This window comes from Dermacentor variabilis, chromosome 11, assembly GCF_050947875.1.
Source record: "Dermacentor variabilis isolate Ectoservices chromosome 11, ASM5094787v1, whole genome shotgun sequence".
Taxonomy (NCBI): Eukaryota; Metazoa; Arthropoda; class Arachnida; order Ixodida; family Ixodidae; genus Dermacentor; species Dermacentor variabilis.
In genome coordinates this window covers 88,314,193-88,338,904 of record NC_134578.1, presented here as the reverse complement: position 1 = coordinate 88,338,904, position 24,712 = coordinate 88,314,193, and the positions used below count along the sequence as shown (strand labels likewise).

Below are 24,712 nucleotides of genomic sequence, written 5' to 3'. Positions count from 1 at the left end.
CGCACTCACATACTGGTGCCTCGCAACTAAGGGAGTTTTAAGACAGTTGCGAGGACACCCAATTGAGGCAACTTGGCAATATGCGACCGAATGAGAAGCATTGATGGCAGCCATGTCGAGCAGCGGAGGCCCACTCGGGCCGTAAAATACTGGTCCCACAGCGCGACATATATACCGCGCCATCCGCACTTGTGAGCGCAGCAGAGAGTCACGTAGCATCTGTTTTTCGGAAACCAGCGTGCTGTCAAGTAACTCGGAAATTCGAGCGCTGACACGCATTGTGGAAGCGAATACAATATGAGTGGTGTGGAGATTAGGCACGCGACAAGGCGAAGTCGGCTCGTGCAGCAAAGCGCTGTCTGAGGTAGGGTTCTGTCAGCGTGAACAGCATTCCGGCCACTAAGCAAGCGAGGAACGTTATAGGCAAAGTAATGGCCAGCTTTGCGGCCACCTCGAACGAGTCTACACCGCTTAGCCATTCCCTTGGCAACGTTGTTTAAGAGTGTGATAGCTCCTTGATGAGGTCACATTTAATAAAAACTGATTCGGTCATCTCATTCCGGACAAAAAAACGAGTGAAATGGCTGGCGCGGGGGATAGAGATGGTGGTGCCAGTTCGAGCGAGTATAGTATGCTGAGTATAGCATAGTATACGCAACGAATTTAGAGGAAGAAAAACTTGGAGCTTCAACTTGAGCTTGATCGAATTTGATCAGGCGTCGTCGGTATATTGCTTGACAGGTAAGGCAACGCACAATCTCTGAGGACGTCTAATGAGTGTCGAGCATTTCTGTAAGCTCCTTCCATGGCCATGCCAAAATTTTCCATCAAACGGTGAGGTTCCCATGTGGTTTGATTTTGTGGAGAGCTTTACAAGAAGCTCACCAGTATGTACAGGACAAGGTGGTTTTCCGTCTAATCTCCAATCCAATGGCCTGCTTAAACATTCGAGTCAATGTGAAGCAATACGAGGACAATGGGGGGACCAAATCAATCATTCTCCTACAGCCAGAGCTGTCGAAATTGGAGTATCACAAAGGCTTTTTGAAAGCCAAGAAAAGAACGCGAGATGTGAAAAACATTGCCGGCCCGTCTCCACCGCTACGAAAACTTATAGGACGTGGCGGCACGTGAGAATAAGGACGTCGAGGCCCACATCGAGCTGATTTTAGATGAGCACTTGAAAGCATCAGTACCAGAATAACATAAATGTGTTTGGTTGCGAGAGGAAGTGTTTGGAGCGAGAAAAGGAGCAAGACTTTTGCAGTATAACGGCGACGCCATGGGCAAAGGGAGCGCGCGTGGGTATACGGACCATTAGACGTATGGAGAAGATGGTAAAAAGCACAGGGCTTATCGCGCCTAAGGCATTCGTGAATGTGTAGTCACGTAAGAGACAACTAGTTTAATGCAAGGCGCCTGACAAAGCAAAGCGAAACTGCTAAGGTTGATTTTACTGGGGTAGCTGTAGGCATTACGCTGATGAATGCATTGTCGTCATGAAAATATAGGTAACAAGGATGACCACGCAGAAAGACTATCAATGCTTTTTTGCAGAACACACATTAATGCTCCTTGTTTAAACCGTTGGAATGTTAAAATAAGTTGCAATGACAAAGCGATATGTGTTATCATCGCCACGAGTGCTAATATCGCATTATTGCGCGATAGCATTGTTCCGGCGCACTTTAAAGCATTCCACGGAACCACAAATTTGGTGTCAGCATTCGCTGTTAAGGCGGAGGCAAAGTTCGCCGTGAAACCACTTGTGTTACGTGGTGCGGCATCTTTCATTGAAGACGTAGAGGACACGCCTTTACAGTCAGTGTTCTTATCAATAAGCGAGTTGGCGACGACTGTCTCATATCGGCAATGGCATGACACCACCTCCACGGACATAAAATATTGCAGGAATATGGCATCTGGGTGGCATCCATTCGGGCGCTCTGAGCTGAGAATTAGTCAGTGCTTGTCAGACAGTCGGAAGCTGTCCGTAAATCAGGCAAATTTGAGATGTCGCACTAGATGACCAAGACGGAAACTCTAGAAATATGTGACAATGTAGAAAGTCAGCAGAATGATACGCGTAGATTTCGATTGGACCAGCGTAATGAAGAACAACTGCAAGCTGCATGGGTCAATACAGAAAGATGAAGGAGGGCATGCCAAAGATATAACCGCATAGCTAATGTATCTAACAAGCCGTCTCTAACATCGGTCAAGGACGAGGAACTATCCAACCGAACACATTGGGCGAACGAAGCGGGAAACGTCTTTAATATGTTCAAACCAAAAGTTCATAAGGCTCCTACTCTTGTGAGCCCTGATCCTTCATAGCCAGACTTTCGCTTCACAGACATTTCGCTTCTCGCTGCTGGTGCTTGTCTTGCACTGATTTCGGATAAAGGCTGAGAGTTCCAATACATTTCTTGAGCTATTGCTATATACCAAATTAAGCTGGGTAGGTCACAGTAGAACTGGCATCATTCACACTAATTCCTTTATTAAGTGAGTTTGACACGTGGTTTTGGGGGGCTCGGGTGAATGTGATCATTGACTACAACCCGCTTTCTTATCTCATCAGCAGCGTGCTTCAGGGCCAGGTAGGCTTCAGTTTTCCAGCGGTATGAAAGCCATCACATTACAGTGGATTTATTGTCTATATTTTCTAACGAGACAGGGAAGAGACAATCAGCCCAGACCCAATAGCGCACGTTTGATGTAATGCATATTCGGGTTAAGTGGCCGCATGAATTAGCTTAACGGACTGCAAGCCAAACACGCTTGATGTTTGTGTGTTGTTCCCATTGAGAATGAAATGGAAATTGGTAGCTGAACTCACCCGGGAGATTTGTAAGCGCGTTGCTTTAGGTGCATGCACTTGCTCCAGTGACGAATGAAGTGCCGCCACGAGAACCCTTTTTTTCGTGCAAATCAAGTTTACCTGCCCATTCTCGAGACCAACTATAGAGAGGGATTTCACACGAGACCGAAATTGAAAAATAGTTCACTCTCAGAGTCTCCTAGATCACAATTTGAGGTTGTACATTAGCAGCCATCGTACTAAGTGATTGCTCTTCGCTACCGCAGACAACACGGGGAAGCCTCGTATGCTGTAGCCGCGGACTAGGTTCACGGGAGTTGGTCTTGTCACTTCTTACCACTTGGCAAATTTTACATTAGCCCTACGTTTTATCGCCACCTTTTCGCATGCGAATGTCTTCAAAAGCACCACCAGCTAACCATCTTTCATATACGATTGGTGGGTCTGTGTTGATAATATAACTTCCTATATATATCTAGAACGCATAGTCGCTGATCTCTCCTGGTAAACTCAAAAGTATTATTTAGTCAATGACGCTAATAGAATGCTGGGTTGCTTAAGTCGCTGCTTTTAGATAGGACCATCAAGGCTCAAACTTATATTGTATAATAAACTTGTGCGCTACGAGATTGAATACATATGTGCAATGAGTATCTTAATGTATTGTAATCTGCGAATCACCGTACTGTGCGCCGTATCTTATGTACTATTTTTAATTTTTATTTTGCTTGACCATACCGCAGGCTTATTCACTGGATTAAAAAGGAGGAAGATTACAAGTCTGAAAAGTTAAGAGGCTCTACAACAATCAGAACAAACATTTCGCCTGTATTTCAACCGTATCCAAATCAGCAAGAAAAAGGACACAAATCCAGAACACAAAACCAAGAATTGCAAAAGTGCAAATAGGCTTCCAAGTAAGTAACCAAAAAGAAAAAAAAAGAGAGGAAGATCGAAACCACCATTTCAATCGTAATCTTTCATCGCAAAAGGACTTCGCAAATAGAGGACACGTTGCAACTGAAGGCACATTTGCTTGTAAAGAATACATTCCATTTCAGTGGGGAAGTCGTTTGATTCGAAAGCGGTTTGTGGTTTTTCGTTCCATTCTTTCACTGTTTTAGGGAAAAAGCTGTACTCGTAGGAGTTTGTTTTTGCAAATATCAGAGTCAATGTGTTGTGTTGTATGCCTTGTTGGCCTGGAAGTAGCTTGCTGAATGCCATTCGGAAGGTGTAACAGGATTTTTCTAGAAAAATGTTTATAAAGGAACAGAAGTCGACTTGTTTTCAAGCGTTTTTCTGACGTGGGAAAGTGGAATTCTTCCATGAGCAAGGCAGGAGAACCTAGACTTCTATATTTACGGAAAATCAATTTTACCGCTTTTCTTTGAATACGTTCCTATTTTTCAGTGTCCTTCTTTGCGTAGGGATCGCACAGTACTGACGCATATTGCAACTTGGACCTTATACATGCATTATATGGTAATATCTTTGTATTCGTGGTGGCCTCTTAAAGCTTTTTTTTAAAGAAAACATACCTTTTGAAAAGTAGAACTACAAATGTCTGTTGTATGTACGGACCATGATACATTTTTTGAAAGGGTAAATATTAAGTTCTTATATTTGTCAACTTCAAAAATTGCATCCGGCCGAGGTGATACAGAATACGCTGATACACTTCTTGTGACGCGTAGAAGAGCAGTTTTTTTTCCCTGTTTAGCTCCGTGCTCCACTCTGCATGCCCATCACGAATTGCCTGGAGAGCTGTCTTTAGACAATAATGCTCATCTCTGCTCAAGATCTCTTTAAAAACAACACAGTCACCCATAAATCCGATTGAAACATCATGTGGTAACATATCTATTAAATCACTTACATAAATGAAGATTAACGGTCCGAATACACTTTCGTGGGGAAGTCTAAAGGTAACTAACAGCGTACTGCATGAATAATGCTGCACTTGAACAAATTACTCTCTCTCTTTAAGATATGCAGCAATTACTGCTACCAAGTTTAGCGGTAGAGCAATGTAGTGTAACTTCACCAATAAGCTACCATGAGGAACCTTGTCAAAGGCATTACAAAAATGCAAAAACAAAACATCCACCTGGCCAGACATGTCAACAACACCAAACAATTCATGAGCTCTTGAGACTAACTGCGTGACTGTAGACATTCCTCTTCAAAAACTGTCCTAGTAAAAGAGAGTATCTCATATTTAACCAAGAATTGCTGCAGGTAACTTACAATAATGTGCTCCAACAGCTTTGAACATTGGCTGATGATAGAAACTGAGCGATAGTTACCAGCCGACGACTCCCTTGTCTGATAAATTGGTACAATGCTTGCCATTCGCCAATAATATGGCATATCGTATGATCTCAGTGATAAGTGAAAAATTACCTTAAGAAATACAGAAATCTTCTCAGCATAGCGCCTTATGAATAAATTAGGAATCCTATCTGTTTCACTAGCCTTCCTTAGATTGATACTCAAAACCATTGCCAGAACACACTTGCGTATGATTATTACTTACATCATTCAAGTGCGTTACTGAAGAAAACATGATTACAGTTTTCTAAACTTCTGTTACACAGCAATATGTCCCGTTTATTGGCACTTTTAAAAAGATATATGCTCCATAGGGCATGACTGAGCTCAAAATTACTTAGATAACCGTTATATGATTCGTTGCGCACAGCGCAATGAAAGAATGCTGTCGCTCCTTGTTGTAACACACTTTTTTTACTCTTTTGTACCAAACACAGGAACTGATGAGAATTGCCTGCCTACCTCGATCGTAAGCGAGATTATGATTTCTGTATTTACAGCTGTCATCGATGACTCTTGGGCACTATAACCTCATCATGTAACTGTGCTCTTTTCACCTTTCGTCACCACTCCCTTCTCAAACGCCTTAGGGCATTGAATGTATTAAAATAAATGAATAAATATAAAAAGGCTATTGTTTTTTGCTGGCCCTCTTTATAGACAAATATGGCTCAGTATCCTGTTGTTGGGCCCTTGTGAAGGTAGAGTCGTACTGTTCTACATTCTTCTGTCTATATGCAGATTATACCCGCTAATGCTAATTTCTGTAACACAGCGTTCTGTAGGGAGATAGCTAATACATTCGTAACAGGAATTCTGAAAACATTGTTTTATTTCTTTGTTATGTGTTACGTTTTTATCGATATTTAAAAACAATCACTTCCGAAGACGACTCTTTTTGAAAGTTTAAGCGTTTCTTAACTCGTCGCCCAGTTTCTCGGCGTTGGCGCCGTTCACAGCGAGAAGGGAATTCGGCTCTATTGGAGAAAGTGCACGCTCGGTTCCCAGTAACGTCATTACATGGGGTTGGCCTCTGAGTGAAAGCAACCCAGCGACTTAAGGGCCTACATATCTGGTAGCTCAAAAGTGTCACAAAAAGGTGAAGTAATTCACTTAGGCTCGAAAGCTCAAGAGAAGATCAAGCAAGTTTGCAGACAGTTACATGACAAATGAAAGTCTAAGGAAAGAGCTATGAGTTGTCGGAGAGAAAGGGGGAGAAAGAGAGACGGTAAATTGAATGTAAAGGATGTTAAGAAGAAATACCAAGTATATTTACTAATGATGCGAGAAATATATCAGGAGTGAAAACTTCTACAATAAAGAAAACACTGCCTATAAATCAATCCGAGGTACGAGTTGCGTGCTTGAGGACAAAATCATATCAGAAAAAATATTAGCAACAAGACGAGGCATTTGGCTGGTGCAGCAAAAGACCTGAATGTATTTATCACGTTTTAATATAATCTGAGGACCCGACAATCACCGGTAGAAACGTCCACATTCTAGGTACGCTGAAATTAATAGTGAGTGGAAGCTTTAACTGGGCAGCAGTCGCTATAAGATGCCTTTAGAGTATCGGTGGAAAAAAGCAGGGAAGTGAGTGATAGGACCGGAGTCGTCACAGGCCTAGGTAACTGTATAATATAGATATATAGGTTCTATTCAAGAAGGACATCAAGCAGAGTTAGGCAAAATGCTAAACTGTGATAACTGTAATAAAACGTGAACTGCTACGGCAGAGTCAGTTACATTTTGTCCCACTACGTTTCAAAGGAGAAGCAATAAAATTATCACATAAGCGCCATCATCATCACAGACGGCGAGAACCCCCATTGCTCGCGCCATATAGTGGAATTAATGTCGCGTCCACGGCACTCCTCGCTTTCCCTTCTTCAATCGGCGGCGGGAGCTTGATGCCGCGTCGCGTTTGCCAGGTTGTGCACATCACAGAATCTGCAGCAACGGAGGCGGTGCCTCGCACGTTACACTGCTCTGCACCCGTCTGGGCCACTGTATGCTTAGAATGCCGGTGAACACAGGAGCATCAAAGAGAAGCGTAGCAGTTTAAGCAGGAGTGCGACAAAACATCATTTACCCTTAAACAGCATGCAGGAGGATGGTCGTTCAAACTCCCAGGTGATTCGCCGTTGTCTACATGGCGAGCTAAAATGCAATCTCGCACCACGACTAAAGGCCAAACTGCATTCAATCTTGCCAGGACGCCAGAGCCCGATATCTGTTTGGCGCAGACATCCGTGCTCGCGCCGCGCTTCGGGGCCGACCATCTGTCCCGCACCATGTGCGCATGCGCAGCCGCACCTGCAAACTTACCCGTAGTTTGGCCTCAACGGTTAAAATGGTTACAGACTCGTAACCAACTTGGGAGTTCTTTAAAGCGAAGCTATCTTTGCCTCTCCTGTTACTGCTGCTGTCTCGCACACTGCTTCGGGTGGGGGGGGGGGAATTCATGGTGCGTGTAGACATGACAAAGGCGCGGTGGAGAGCAAAGGCGATGCGAGAAGCTCGCTTGGACCTTTCCACAGCGTTGACTGTGCACAATGACCTGTGGAGCTTCCTGGGTGTTGTAATACTACCCGTCTGACAGCCATAATTCTCCATGACCATCGGCAAGATCACTGCTTAAGTTGCAGTGTTTAACTTTCTACTAACATGCAAGTCCACAGAGAAGCTAGATAGGATGGTAGAGAGGAGGGGGAGAGGAAGCAGAGAATTGATAAAAGCGAAGCAGTCGCGAAACTAGTGAACAAATCTTCCCATTGTTTGCTCTTAGTTCCGTTCAAGGGAGGAATATAAAAACGTGACGTGAAAAGGCGAGGAAACGCTACTAATAAAGACACGACAGTGGTTGCGGACAAAGGGGATAAGTTTAAGTTAAATGCACGGTACGGTACTGTTCTGCTATTTTTAAAGAAATGAACTTTCCAAGGAAATTTCCCAAGCGGACAACTTGCACAGGACGTGCAGAAGCAGAGCCGCATTGAAGTGCACCGCAGGGTCTATGTGACACTGTGGAAGTGGCCACACGTCCAAGCAACGCTCCTATGCCCGCCCCGGTAGCTTTACGACTATGGTATTGCTTCAGGTCGCGGCTTTGATCGCGATGGCGGCAGCCGCATTTCCTCGGGGGCGAAAGAAAAAAATGCACTTGCCGTTAGCTTTAGGAGCACATTAAAGAACGCCACAATGGCACAATTATGCCGGCGTCTGCTACTACGGCGTGCGTCATAATCCGATTGTGGTTTCGGTAAGTACGGCCCCATAATTCAATTATGGTATAATACTCCTACCACGGTGCGATGTGCCATGTGATTTAACGAATATGCTCAGCCCTCTCACAGGTTATGAAGTATGCTGCACAACAACGTCTCAAGCAAAAACCTCCCCTGTGTGTTCTGTGTACTATGCAGAGCAACGGCAGTGGTGCACGCAGAGTAACGTTTAACATCAACTCACCATTGTCGGGCTGAGCTAAACTTTGAAAAAAAAACATTCGCCGTCAAGGCCATCGTTATTACCGTCAATCAAAGTACACAGCAGCGAAAGCTACTCTTACAGCGATTCCGACAATGCGTGGGATCTGCGTAATATTTTGTTTGATGATTCTAAACCCTTTACTTCTAAACGCTTGCCCAGGTTGTTAGCGCGTCCAGTTGAGTCAAATTTTTCATCACGCAAATTTAGTCGGCAAATGGTTCTTAAAAATATTATTACTTGCCTTTTATACTTCACGATTATACAATACCAGTACAGTTATATGCAGTCTAGAAAAAATCCTATTCTAAGATACTTGCATTCTTTGTGACACTTCAACAGCGCTTGTGATCAGGCAAATTTCCGATCAAATTTGGAGGTTAGTACGCTATTTTTTCATTCAAATATAGGTCAACGCAAAGAAATCCCCTAGCCCATGCGATATTTGATTGTCTGAGAAAGGGACAAGCCAGCCCAATTATCCTTTGCTACTCCACAGGAGAAAATGCAGCTGTCCTCATCTCCACTTCGCTTCCAGATTGGTCTTTTATACGGCCTATGCTACTGTATATCGGGTTTATGCTTATTTATTTTGACGCTAAGTGTACTGAGCATTAAATTTTAAGATTAATATCTCAGAACAGGAAGACTTTGGAACTTTCACATTTGATGGGCAGGTCTTCGAATGCCGGTTTTCCGCCAATCTACATAAAAAATACTGATGCGTCATAATTGTGACATTTTAAAGGCAGCTAACATACTATCTTCATCGCACATCTGGTGACTGCACATGCCACCTGAAAAAATGCGTCCAGCGAAGCGTATAAACAACATCTGCAAGAGGCATTGGGGCCACCACTCTTGTAAACCTAATAAACTTACTCATACTTTTACTTTGAAGGCACTGTAAAGGAATCTTGATTACTGTTTAAACATTAGGTGCTTACTTCCTCGTCGCGGATATTTCCCGATAATGATGCAGTCGCCATTCGCGTGCAAAATAGCGTACTCTGTCTGAACACCTGGGGGTAGGCTTTGAGAACCTGCAAAGATAAAGTTCTCGTTTTAGCATAATGTCTCAGTGATCACGCGACAATAAGAAAGCAGTTGCGTAAGGCTCCTCAAGCAGAGCTCAATTTTCCCCCATTTTTATATGCGTGACTCTTCCTATGTCTCTTATAAAATATGCAGTCTGTGGTATACAGTCACTCTAATTTCAGCAGGCTTTACACGTCCTCTTGATATTTGCACATACGCTCTCAGTGTAATGCGGCATTCTAATGTTCACGTTTGCGTTATGGTCCTTGTCATTGTTGGGCTTGCATTACAAAACGCTACTTCTTCAGCAGGGAACATAACCTGCCGCTTCAGGGCTTGCGTCACTTGGAATAATATAGATTATTTCTCATGAATTTGTCGCCACATTGTGTCGTACTATTTCATTTTTAGATTTTTATTGCTTCATCATACTAGGGCTACTTCGCATGGAGATATGGCCGTCTCTCTGTCTGTCTGTACCACAATGCACGATTCGCTCCAAAGGTATACGTGAAGTCCTGAGGGGGCTATAGATGGGAATTCCTTGTGGCCTACGTACGAGTACTGATATTGATGATTATGGCCATATGTAGACACATAAGTGGAGGTGCAATGTGCGACGCGCCCACCAAGCTCAGGCCTGGGGCATATCCAGCGTGATGCCTGCTCCGGTGCGGGCACCCGTGGCACGCGCCGGATCAGAGAGATCAGAGTGGAATCATAGACATGATTTCTGAGGCACGCGTCCAGTTGAGGGTCTCAGAGACCAACAGAGGCAGGCAAGCGTGGAGCACTACCTCTACTTGGCGCAATCCAGGCACCAACTGCCGCGCTTACTTTACAGCCCCCTGGGCAAGCCCAGCCGCGCGCCAAGGGCGCTTGCCCCGTCGCGGGCATCATGATGTTGATGGCCTCTGTTGATGGCTGCCGCTCCACATTTATTTGTATTGGAAACATACATATTCGACTGGACAGAATCCTTAAACACAATCTGACATGCTCCACTAGAGAGTTTATTTTATTTGCAGTAGAGTACACCAATTATTGTCTTCAGCAATATGATATATCAGGCACGTACTCAGGGGAGAGGGGGGGCGGGCTCGGGCCCTCGCCTCCCCGAAAAGAGCACTCCTCACACACATTCCTGAAGCGCTGAGAAATCAATCTATTCGGCGTTCAACATTGTGCTGCCTGTTACAGCGCGAGCAGTATATGACTAAGCAGGTAGTTTTTCGCAATGCGTCAACAGAAAAAAATCATAATGTGATCCGGTCCTGGTGATAGTGCAGAAAAGTACCAAGCTCAATGACACATACCCCAGTTGGCTCGGGAACCTACAACGCGCCCTTCTACATCTTCGGCATGGGCCCACATATGGGGAGTGCTTAGCGCTTGCTTCACCTCCGCCATGGGTCGTCCCAGCATTGCACTACCTTTAGGAGGACCCACGTATGCAAAACCATCAACGCCTGCTTCACGTCCGCTGCGGGTGGGCCCGGTACTGCACTATAGTCGGGCTCGGCCCACGATGATGGAGTGATTAGTGCCTGCTTCACCTACGCGGCGGGTCGAACCGGCATGACAGTATACCGTCGGGCTGACCCGTGGCGGAGGTGAAGCACTTTGCTTTTAATTTCAGAGCTTCGACTGTCGTCAGCTCTCGTTGCCATTCCATCTTCACAGAGTGGAATGGTTGTCAAATTTTTCACTCCTTTTCGATGGCGGTAGATATTTGCATCTCCTGAGGTGTGAAGGCCAATTTTCTTATCGATTCGGTGCCCGCGCGATAAACTGGAGATAAACTGGAGCAAGACAACAGGGACATCATCAACAGAATACTTCAAAATCAATTACTGTAAGTCAAGAAAAGCTCAAGAAATAAGATTAAATATTGTATAACTCTGCATGCAAAGAGGAAGCAAAGGAAAATAAGAAACTTTTTTAAGTCAAGACAAGACATTAGTAGTTGTTATTATGTATTATTGTGGTTTATGCATCGTTTTCAATAAATCCCGCAACCATCCGTTCTTGTGGCTTTGGTTTCCCTTGTGGTAGACTCCCCATCCCTCCTTTTTTACCACAAAATTATTAGACTACGGTCATTTTCATCTATCTTTCTGATTTGGCAGCCTGCGATACCTAGGTGCAGGAGGCAGGGCTTAGTTCTTATTTTAATTATTTTTATATTTCATTCAATTTTACTGCCCAAAACAATCTTTATATCCCCATCTATATTACTTCCGCCGCCTGGGGCCCAGGGAGCGAATCCAGCTGCACAGAGGCTCCTTTCTTTTCATGAAAAAATGTGAGTAAACGCGTTGCATCTATTTTAAAAATATTAGAAAAGCTTCGTGAACATATCAAGATCACGGGGAGACCAATTTTATTAACATTGATCTCGAGTTTAAGTAATTACCACATATTTTTGATGCCACGTGTTGAAGCCATACGAGTGTGTTTCTAGCGACACAAAGGAACCAAACTAAATCCATTCGCATCATCGTAAATACATAAAACAACATGTGAAACTTGCATAGTGTAGATTACTGGTGCCTTGGGCAACCTCAAATAAACAATAGTTTTAGCCGGGACCTCATAAATTTGCATATTTTTGCCTGTAAAGTCAACTAAGCCAACCACACCCTATTTAGACCTCGGTAAATAGAGTGCTGAAATCTGTTTCCATCCACTCTTAAACAGCTACATAAAAAATTGTGTTAACAAGCAGTATTATTACTTTACAATTTTCTATATAATGATCGAAGGAGTTTGCCTCTTTTCCACAAGGACACATACTATTTTGTCGAATTCTGAACCTCTGCAGGTAGTGTGGAAACCGGCCATGGCCAGTCATAAATTGTGAAATATTATGGTTGGCCAAGAATAAGGTTGGAATTTCATTAATGTTTGTAATCCAATCTCTGATGTAGCTTTTACGATAATTGGATTCTTGATTCCACTGAGTATTCCATTTATTAAATATTTGTTTGTTTAGCTAACTACTACTAAACTTTTTAGATATGGGTAACTCTATTTTCTCCAAATCGTATGGCTTTTTTGGCTAGATCTCCTGCATATTCATTGCTCCTGTTCCCAATATGCGCTGTTCTAAAGGTTAGTATTATATATGATCCTTGTTTACTTCTGCAAGTTTTTTTGTTTAATTTTCTCTAGGTATGGCTTTAAATTGTCAGGATTCTTAATACCTTGTAATGTTGACAGACAATCTGTTATAATTTCGAAACTGTTTTTATGCTGTTCTGCTATGTATTCTAACGCTTTCGTTATTGCTATAGCTTCAGCGTCAAGATTATTATTATGTTTTGATAATGCACACTGTTCTGTGGTAATTATTTGAGAAAACATTTTGAAAACTATGAATGCTGCTCCGGGGTTAGTTATATCAAACGAACCATCGGTAAATATATTACATGTAATAGTCTTATCTATTTCTGTTCTGAAGTGATATCTTACGCTGTTTGCCTTGGTAAATTCTCCATTTATCTACAATATTTATTGCTCTCTCTTTTGTGAACGTTTCATTGTTCTAAGTAAATGTTTCTCTTTATGTAATATGTTAAATATTTCAATTTCCTTCTCTATTCTCAAATTCACTGGAGTTACATTTGCTAAAACATTTATTGCAATATTAGCAACTGCTTTATAGGCTTTTTGTATGGCTAATGAAGATTTTCTTTGAATAGATGTTAGTTTTTTACCAATAATTGTTATATTTCTGTGCCATATTGGGGAAGCGTGTGTTATCCGCTCTATACCCCTTTTGTATATGTCTCTCATTTGTTTTCCTTTGATACTTCAGTTTTTACCAGTAAACCTATTTAAGTTATAGGTTATATTCATTACTTTCTTCTTTTATACATTCTAGATGTTGAGTAAATGTATCATCTTGTATCATCCTTTTAAGATCATGCATTGAGATTTTGCAATGGTAAAATCAATATTCCTTGCTTTTCCCCAATTTTCTACTATTTGCAGAATTTTATTTGCTGTTTCCTGAAGTTTTCCTTTGGTATCCCCTTTAATTCTTATTGTTATATCGTCTGCGAAAGCTTGTATACTACCGGACCAATACTATGAGCATGCGAGTAACTATTCATCGATTTTAAAGAGGTCAGAGCCAGTGCGTGTTTTATTCTGTTCGTTTTTCCAATGTTTACCTATTTTGTGTGAAACAAAAATTGTATGAAATTATCTTAGATATTGCTCTGAGTTAACATTACACAGAGCTATATACATAGGAAGCTGTTCCGGCTAAGGGTGGCGTTCGGGCAAGGAATCCACCAAGCCCATCGACGGCTACGTCAGGTTGTGAGAATGAAGAAAAAAAGTTGTTTATTGGCTTAGTTACACGGCTTCAGTTACGGAAGCCCACTCAGTGTCAGAACAAGTCAACCGTCCGAGTTCACATCAGGAGGATGTGAACTCGGACAGCAGTGGTATTAAAAGCCACTGCTTTTAATAGCGTCATCTTCTCTAAGCGAGTCGGCGAGGCAATCTGAACACTGTCTAGCAGCAAATCACAATAATCGAACCCGTTGCGATACCGCGCCCACGCTAGCACACTCCCCAGTAACCCTGATTCAGAAGCCCGATGGTACGGAATATGTGGCAGGAGAGCAACCATGGTCAACCTCGTTGCTCGGTAGCATTCGATTGGTCGCTTGCCTTCATCCTTAGTTCAGGCTGTCAGATAATGAAGATGGTGGTGGCCTTTTGTAGACCCTTCAAGAGTCGGTGTCCCCGCTGCATTGACGTCTGGATAGGCGCAGATGGATGGGTGAGCGGATGCCTTGTGGCAAATGTATAATTAACGCCTTTCTTGTGTTCAGACATAATACCTCCGCCGCCAAGAGATTCGACCTGGGGGGGGGGGGACCAGATATCAGGATGCACGAAGAGTCGATGTGCGTTCGCGGGATCGTCCTAGAAGTGATGGATGAAGTCACATGGCAGCTCCAGGGCCAAGCCCTCGCTTCGTTGTCTCCCGCTGCCTGGAAGTACGCACACACGCACACACACACACAAACACACACTCGTCGGCGTGCCAAGCGACATCGCTTTACAACGTTCTACCCCTCTCGGTGTCTCTGCCCTTTCTAGCCGTGGTCAGCTCTCGACAAGACGAAAATAGGTTGCCTAACTCAATAAGATCATTATCGACACATACAAAACACATTCCTAAGAAATTTACTGTAAGTTTGTTGCTGAATAACCCTGGCTCGCACGATCTGAATTCTTATTCTGGTTCGCTTTCTTATACTTCACCTCGAAGCTGTATTGCTGCAAGATGACGCTCTATTACAGCAGTCTGATATTTTTTTCCTGTCATTTGCTTCCGCCATGCAAGAGGGCAATCGTAGCTGTCGACCGTCATTTTATTGCCTTGCATATATGATCTTATCATTTGAATGGCCCATGGTATGCACACTCTTTCTCCGAGCTGCTAAACGCCTCTTATGTAAGTGCTTAGTGGCTCTTCGCTTTGCTGCGCATAGCAGTGATACTAGATGGTCAATGTTCTTGGCTGGAGACTGCTGCCGCAATAACTCGCGGTATATTGTCCCAGTGTTTTATGTGGCTTAGCCGGGTAGTGGCGTGTGGCTTCATCTTCATAGTTCTTTCTTTTGTTTTTTTATTGTTTGACGTAGGTAGGACATTAGGTGGCATAATAGCAAGACCTTGGTGGCCCTTTCCAAAGGAGACGCTCATAACATCCATCCATCCATCCATCGTATTAGCATGGCCTGTGCGAAAGCTTATGAGTATCGGAAAGTGGTCACTTCCCATGCAATCATCCAGCACCTCCCACCAAAATAGCTGCGGACGAGTACTCCAAGTAAGATGTGGTGTTGAGTCTGCTAGGCGAACTGTCTGTGCCAGCCTCGTGTGTTCTTGAGGCATGTTGAGGAGTGTCAGCCCGTACTCCGAGGTATATTGCATGATGCGTCTACCGCGTGGGCTGCATTTGTTGTATCCCCAGGTGACGTGCTGAGAGTGAAAGTTCCCGCACAACAATATGGTGTCTTGCGGATAAAGTTTCTGAAAGTGGGAGATAAAGCTGAGATCAACGACTGTCCTAGTGGCTTTATTCCTTGTGTTCTCGGAAACCACATAGACGCAAAAGATGAGCATTGTATGCTGTCATGAGACTTCTGATCGGCAACCAACAACGCTAAGAGTAGCGCTTCACCGCGGTTGCGTGTCTAATTGCACGTGTGTAGTTCCCCGTCACACGTACAATGCTGTCTTCATGGGTTCAGCGACATCTACAGACCGCCATAGCCCATTATTCTCTGCACAGGGACGTTGACTTCTGGAAGGGCAATGACCAAGGGACTGGTGTTCGCTTGATTGTTGGAGAACCGGGTGATCATATCAGCCCTCTTGTTATGAAGAGAACGACAATTCCACAGCAGGACAGTTGCCCATGGTGATTATTTTGAAGAGCTAGACATGGTGAGGCTTTGTTGCGTCAGAAGCAACGAAGCTTGCTGGTGCCCAAGATGTACGCATTGCAGGTCCTCCTGCGGTTGTCGAAGGGGTTGTGCCAAAAGGGAGAGTGCCGGAAAGCATGATACGCTCTATGATGGTGTGGAAACGTGTTTCTATTGCCCGGTTAATAAGCTGTGGGACGCTTTGATGGATCGACTTCTCTATTTGCGCCATACGATTTTCAAGACGCCGCTCGAGATATTGAAGTGTCCTTGGGGCTGGAAGATATGGATTGTCGTTAGAGGATATAAGCGCCGTTAACTAAGCGGGGTCCCTTCGCGGATGCTGCGCCACTCCAACTAGGCAGGCTGCAGCGCGGATGACGAGAGTGTTGAGCTTCAGGGAGGCGCTTTACTATTGCTGGAACTGATTGTTAGGTGCGCGTTCGTTTGTCGGAGTACCTTCGAGAAGGTCTAACTATATCCTTCGAAGACGAGTTCGGGTAGTACGTTCTTCATGGCAGATGCTACACAATCCAAGAAGGCAAACTGATTGCTGTTTTCTACAATTTCCGTCGCGGAAGAGAGAAGTCTAGAGGAATTTTAAATCGCACAAGTAACGCCGGAAGAATAAAGAAAGCCTTGGGAGCTAAGCAAAGGGTGAAGGCAGCTGGAGGGGATAAAGTAACAGCAGATTTGTCGAAGAATGGTAGGCAAATTGTTCTAGGAAACTTGCCACCCTGTATGCGCAATGCCTCATGACCTCTAGGGTACCGGAATCGTGGAAGAACGCTAACATAGTCCTAATCCATAAGAAAGGGGAGGCCAAAGACTTGAAAAATGATAGACCGATCAGCTTACTGTCCCGTGCATATAAAGTATTTACTAAGGTAATCGCAAATACATTCAGGAGCATCTTATACTTCTGTCAACCAAAGGACAAGGCAGGATTTCGTAAAAGCTACTCAACGATAGACCATACTAAAACTATCAATCAGGTGATAGGTAAATACGCGGAATATAACCAACCCCTATGTATAGCTGTCATTGATTAGAAGAAAGCGTTTGATTGAGTCGCCACCTCAACAATCATGCAGGCATTAGGAACTCAGGGTGTAAACGAGCCGTATGTAAAAATACTCAAAGATATTCATAGTGGCTCCACGGCCACCGTAGTTCTCAATATAGAAAGCAACAGAATCCCAAAAAAGAAGGGCGTCAGGCAGGGAGATACGATCTCTACAATGCTATTCACAGAGTGTTTACAGGAGGTATTCAGAGACCTGGTTTGGGAAGAATCGGGGATAAGAGTTGATGGAGGATACATAAGTAACTTACGGTTCGCTGATTATATTGCCCTGCTCTGTAACTCGGGGGACAATCTGCGATGCATGCTCACTGACCTGGAGAGGCAAAGTAGAAAGGTTGTTCTAAAAATTAAGCTCCAGAAAACCAAAAGTAATGTTTCACAGTTTCGGAAGAGAACTGCAGTTTACGATAGCTAGCGAGGCACTGGAAGTGGTAAGGGAATCTACATCTACTTAGGACAGGTAGTGACCGCGGATCAGCATCATGAGACTGAAATAATCAGATGAATAAAAATGGGCTGGGGTGAGTTTGGCAGGCATTCTCAGATCATGAACAGCAGGTTGACATTATCCCTCAAGAGAAAAGTGCATAATAGGTGTGTCTTACAGGTACTCAGCTACGGGGCAGAAACCGGGAGGCTTACGAAAAGGGTTCTACTCAAACTGAGGACGACGCAACGAGCTATGGAAAGAAGAATGGTGGGTGTAACGTTAACCGATAAGAAGAGAGCAGATTGGGTGAGGGATCAAACGCTAATTAATGACATCTTAGTTGAAATCAAGAAAAAGAAGTGGGGGGGCATGGGCAAGGCATGTAATGAGGGGGGAAGATAATCGATGGTCATTAAGGGTTACGGACTGGATTCCAAGAAAAGGGAAGCGTAGCTGGGGGCGGGAGAAAGTTAGGTGGACGGATGAGATTAAGAAGTTTGCAGGGACAACATGGCCACAATTAGCGCATGGCCGGGGTAGTTCTAGAAGTATGGGAGATGGTTTTGTCCTGCAGTGGACGTAGCCAGGCTGATGATGATGATGAAGCATATAGAGTTTCGCAAAATTTAGCACGCTACCCTGCGTAACTACTAGTGCAGCCAAGTTGAATTTTACAGGTGGCGGGGAAATCCATTGCAAACAAGTCTGCCAAGGTTAACGTGGTTAGATCATATACAGGCTTTACCATATATTTTTATTCAAGTGTTTGAAAGTGTCATACTGGCGTTCTCGGCAATGTTTTCCGGAGTCCTGAAATAACTACAGAAGCCGCCAACCTAACGTAAGCTGAACACATGGGGAACTTTTTAGCTAAAAGTTTCATCTTCCTGGCTCAATTAGAGGAACTGTTCACAACAATGTAACCCTCGTTCACAGCCACTTAGCACTACCATGAGGGCGTTCGTAGTTGCTTTTGCTGCTGTCACCAGGAAGCTGTACAAAAACGCCTTGTTTACATATAGCGAAAATAAGATGCAGTGCATGTACTGCACTAATTCAAACATTCATATATGCGGGCAATTTCCTCGGCATTGCAATAAATTAAATGTGTAGAAAATCCGCTGTGATATCACTGTGTCTTACGATCTGCGCGCATTTGAGCACACTGACCTGGAATAACTACAACTGCAACCAAGCTCAAACCCATGGGGTTTGAGAAAAATCGGACTACCTACAATGACAAATGTGTGTGCGACGTCAAATATATGTGGATCAAATAACGCTTCTGCAATTCTTTAGCTACTTTTAGAGCATGTCAAGGAGCAGATATCACTCACGTTTCCCAATAAGCATTTAGAGAGCTGCGCTACATGAATGCGCTAAAAAATGAAAAACTGACCTTCAGCCAACTGTAGCACTGAGATAAAGAGAAAGCCAATGCCGCTTCTTAGAAAGAAAGTTTCGCTGGTAAAGAAGAATTCGTCCTCGTCCGCGATTTGATCGAGATACCAACGGCAAGTGCACCATTTGTAGTAATTAATGCATGCAAGCAATCCGTGATGCTGTTTGGTGTGTTTGCGAATAACTCGGAGATTATCCTCCGCATTGGGTGAACTGTTGACGTCACTGAGGTCACTTTTTGTGAAAAGTGGCCTGTACAGCCTCTGGTGGGGGCGGTCGCGGATCGGTGGAGGTTAGAAGAAATGTGAGCAATGTTCTAGCGATGTGAAATATGTGCGGATCAGGTGCTGCATTTGTAGTTTTGATATTAGGAGCTTGAAAGCGCTCCATACGGCAAAGGTTTCAAATCGACCAGTCATATAAGAAAAAACAACTTAAAGCATACATGTTTTACAGGAAACTGAACTTCCTATCGCAACTTCTCAAAAGAAACTTCTTTTTCTTTTCATGCAGAGAACCATAAGTCAACAAAGCATGGTAACTTATGCCAATATAGCCTTTGAATACATTCATTCTTAATGGATTGATCAGTAATTCGTGCAATTTTTCCTTGCAGGCGTCCCAGCTTCACAGATCCGCGTAGTGGTTGTGAATATGTGCTTTTCAGTTCTGTTGAGGTAAAAGAACACGCTCGGGAGCATGCGCATCGAATCCCCACGCTTGTGGTTACTCACACACTCGTAGCAGTTTAACTAATATTCAACGTCAATGCCATCCGTACCACAGAGTGTCTCTGGTCGAGAGGGAGGGAAAGGACAATCCTTCATGTTGCCCTTCTCGCCCTCCCCGACTTGTGCGGGATTGTAGAAACAGTGAAGCCACGACCACCCTATAATTACGTGCTCGGGTTAGGGGTACACCACAGCCACCACTAAACTTAAACAGGTATTACGCGTGCGAAAAACAAAACCAAGTGAGTAATTATGCTCTGTGTACACAGGTATCATGAAGCAAAGCCGATCGCCAACTCGCGCATCGCCTCATAACCACATCGCGTTCCTCGCACTAAATGTGCCGCTGTCGCATTTATGCGTAATCGTAGGGTAACAACATGCACAATAAAAATAGTTAATCGCACGAAAAGCCCGCCGAAGCAGTGTTATTAGCTAATACCAAATTGATGTTTGGCCGTCTTTGTGCGTTATGTAAGCACTTATTTGGAATATACAGATCACTGTAAGGTGCTCCTGGGCGTTTATGCTATTCTATATAATTTAAATATGCTTCAGTAGTAGTAATAAATAAAGAGCAAAAGACTGAAAGAAAATAAAACAAAGCGTTAGAAGAAGATTCAGCTCTCACTGAAGGGATGTAGCCGGATAGCGGGCCTTCGATGATCCCGATGAACCAAGCTCAAAGTAAGTTTTCTGAAACAGACAATGAATTCAAAATTTCAAATTTTATGTCACATTTAGCATGTCCTGTTAAAAATAATTTATATCCCGCAAACAGAGCGCACAGGGTGTGTATGACGTATGGCCATCTACGAGCTACGGTACTCTAAAAAACAAAAATGTTTTAGCGATAACTCGGAGTAGAATAGCGTTTGCGTTTGAAACTTTGATCGTGTTTGATCGAGCTCTTCTCTATTTATGAATGCTTGAAGTCGGCACAACATTGCATATCGCAATATTTAAGGATCCCCGTCATATTTTACGACAAACGGTACTATTTACGCTAGGCTCTATAGGTTTTAATTGATTAGCCGGGGCTCGATGTTTTTGTAATTGGCTGTTCTTGCCTCGAAAAATGTGTACATGATATCCTGTGAAGACATGCGTGACAGTTACACACGCTGCCATGCACTCACTTAGTGCGCGTCCATGTCAGCGCCCAATTTTCTTTTTCCTTAACATACTACTTGACTAGCTCTAAAACATATTGCCGCCACTGCAGTTTTTCGGCCACATTGGAGCATTGGCATTTTATGACTCGGTAGAAGAAGTAGTAAACAACATTGCGATTCTTGGAAGCATTATATGGTCCATTAGCGTATGATGGCAGCAAAAGTGACCAAATGATTGCACCAAATGTGGCCGACGGAACAAGGGGTAAGAAATACGTCAAATGCACGGTTTGACGTCGAATTTTTCAAACGTTCGTGTAAACAAATTTATGACATTGAAAAACAAATTAATAAATTTCGGTCTGGGTGGGTATCCAACCCGACGGTCGGGGGCGCGGGGCGTGCACGCTTCCCCGATACCACGGCAGCTACACGGTGTGCCTAGGTGTCCCTAGTGCGTGCGTCATTACAGACGTCACGTCGTAGCCATCTGGCTGACTAATCGTGTGGCATACTGCTTGCGTCGTTTGGCAAGTGATGGCGCTACCGATAGGGTGAACGTGGCATCAAGTCATGAGTGTATAAAGTGAGCGTACAATATAAAAAGCATTAATGTTCAATTTAGTGGTTTTTCGAGTTTTGAACTAGCTGGCAGGCGAAAGCGTTGAGAAGCTTGGCGCGTTTTGATTCGGACATACCGAGGGCAAGCTAGGCTGCAGGCAAGGGCATGCCCGTACAAGGAACGCTCGGAAATAAACATTTCACCAAATCTAATCTAATGCTTCAGCATTCCTACACGTAAGCAGTCTTAAATGTCTCCGCGGAAATTTGAGTACTTTCAGATCTCACTTTGTGTACCTCCCAAAAGTAACCATAAAATTGAGATTTTTCCACTCCGAACGTTCTGCCCTCCCTATTCATAAAATGTTCAAATATGCTGCCTGATCTTCAATGCACAAAGAAACATAATTACCTCAATGTTGCTTGAAAGCCAACAATTTTGTCAGGACCTAATTGAAGAAAGCGAAACTGTTTACAGCATTGAGTCTGTGGACCTGCTCTTTGACATTTCTCCTCATGTTTCCTGTGTCGCAATGAAAAATATTACATTACGGCGTTCGGAATATCATGCAACATTCTGCAGATTAAACTTCTGGTACTAAATGACCACTGCATCCTGATCTGTCAGTACAAATTTTATGTTGCTCCCGATAGAAAGTTTTCGCAGACGCAACGTCTACATTGAAATCAATGCGAAGAAAAGCTTGAATGAAGTGCAAATTAGAGTACCTCAAAACTGACAACGATCCTTGCAACATTGTAATAGATCTTGCCAATAAGTGCAGCAGTCGGCCGACGTTGAACGGGACTTGTAGAAAAGAAGGCTTATTTACATTATGTACATGATTGGAGACAGGTAAAATAACAGTAAAAGTTCATCGACGGCCGGCAACAAATCGTATGCTGAGGCCTGTGGCAAGAAGAACGTCTCTCTCTTTCCGATGGTTCTCATGCTTGTAACTTCTTCAGTCCGCCAGGGTCACGTTATTTTCAGCCAGTCGTAGACCCCATACAGGCTTCGTAATTTTCATTCAATTGGCGAGCGCGTACAGGTGTCGTAAGTTTCAACCAATCGTACGGCCCGTGCAAGCGGTGACAAGTTCAGTCAATGAGGACACTCTCTGGGACTGTGCTCCGATAGCCGCATCCATCGGGCATTGCCTCCACACCTGGTCCTCCTTGAACGGCCTTCCTGTATGGCAAAGAATATTTTCACATGACTAAGGTCAACTACCTAGAACCGTGCTGACCTCCAGGTACACTCTCAGGAAGTGTCACAAAGGGGGGGGGGGAATACCAAAGCCACAGGCGCGACGCACAAGGGCGGGACAGCCAGCCTGTCTGGCTGGCCCGGTAACAGGGTCATCGAGCACCGGCGCACGAAAATTGGAATGCGACGGCCAGTGGTTGCACTCGGAGAACTTGACCGATGCTAAGTAATGGTCCGTATCTAGAAATTCTTTGTTTCATCTCATGCAATGTTTATACACCACAAACGTCACAAAATTAACGTCATCGCATTTTCTTGTGATAGCAATTAAATGGACACACCAGTCGCATTTTCCCGTCACCGTGATGTTTCTTATAAAGTCCAAGGGCGATAACACCGTCGCTGCACGGCGTAAGCTGTACGCGCGAGTAAAACACACAAGGGAAGCCGACGATCGTGGCTGAATCTCATGCGCCACGTGTGGAATTAAGCGGGAAAGCTGCTCAGGGAGGAGAAGGTGGCGGGGGGGCGGGGCTTCGACTACGCCAACAAGGCTTTACTTCGCATGGCCGCCCGCAGTCCCACTCCGTATCTTGAAATGGGTCTACAGACGGCTCATACCTCTCTGCGCGCTGTGTTCTCGCTTAAATTGTGTTGCAGCGATATACCGCACGAAGGTCACTTCTCTGGCTGCTGCCGCGCTTGCTCACACGAGAGTTTTGCAGCGAGTGTCATCCCTTATCGAGCGTTATGGGTTCGGGTTTGTTCGTGCGCGCTGGCACTATGCTTGTTATTTAATTAGTAAGCGAATGTTTCGAAGTTTATACGACCGATAAAACTACTATCCTGATATCGCATAGCTGTCAACTAATTCGCTATTGCAATCGATGGTTCTCATTTAAGGCGAAACTTAGCCTTTTTCCATGTTTATCCGCTACACATTGCTCACACGGTAGGCCAATATTTAAACTATAAAACAGGCGGATGTACAACATAAGACGTCTATGCAGGGACGTGGGCTGAAAGAAGGTGATGTCTGAAGATGTGCGAGAGAAGAACGGCAATGATAGGTAAGCGCACAAAAATTGCGCAGATATGCGCAGTGGAAACAGGTACAGGGGCTGCTGTGATATATGTTTCTCCAAAATGGTGCTCCTGCTTAACGAGTATTGTTAAGTGTAGACCACACGGCACAGTTGTACTTATTTTCTGCGGAACTGCCGTCACTAACAAGCTTTTGGCATTTGATCATTCACCAACAAGGCACGACACCGGCATGAAGAAGATGGCATGGCGACAATGCGACAGACATGGCTATCCTGACTTGAAGACGCTCGAATGAGAACGACAACATTAGGAAAATAGAACGATCAAAATGGCATGACCACAACTTAGAAATTCAGTTACTTTAGCATATGCTAAAGAGGACGAAGGCGAAAGCCAGCGCGCTCATGACACATTCATTAAATTACTGGACATTCGAATGCGTGGTTTCCTTTCTATTGTTTTCTTGTTATGTTTCAATCCCAAAGCATTCTATGGCACATGAGGCGCAGATCCTGGCCTCAACTGCCACCAAAGATGGATAGTTCAACTGCTACCAAATATCGTAGTTATACGGGCCTTAATTAGCTCCATCTTAATTACATGTGCCCTAATTAATATATAGGTCGTGGGTGCGACCTCCACCAAAAGTAGAGGGTTTGACTGCTACCAAAAGTCGCAGGTTCGAATGCCCTAATTACGTCTCTCTTAGCTTTGCCTTAATTATCTTGGTTTCAATTAGCACTACAGGTCATAGTTTCGACTCCCAACCAAAGTCACGTGCTCGACCAGCGCCAAAGGCTGTGTGGGTTGAAGTGCCCGAATTATCTACATGTTACTTAACTGTGCCCTAACTTCGCCTTAGTTGCAGCCAAAGGTCGCGGGTTCAACTCCCACGAAATGTTGAGGGTTTGACCCCCAAATTTTGCGCCATTGAATTTTGATGCCGTAGTGGCGGATGGTTAATTTTTAGACCCATGAGCCATCTAAGGC

The 24,712-nt window shown here is 44.1% G+C and overlaps 1 protein-coding gene across 1 annotated transcript in view; it reads right to left on the bottom strand.

Moving 5' to 3' along the window:
- Positions 1-20,409: 20,409 nt before the first annotated feature.
- The window catches only part of LOC142563371 (uncharacterized), a 110,861-nt gene continuing 106,558 nt past the window's right edge, over positions 20,410-24,712 (bottom strand). The window contains exon 7 of the mRNA XM_075673931.1: positions 20,410-20,485. Within this exon, the coding sequence (XP_075530046.1) occupies positions 20,410-20,485 (76 nt within the window). The remainder of the gene's footprint in view (positions 20,486-24,712) is intronic.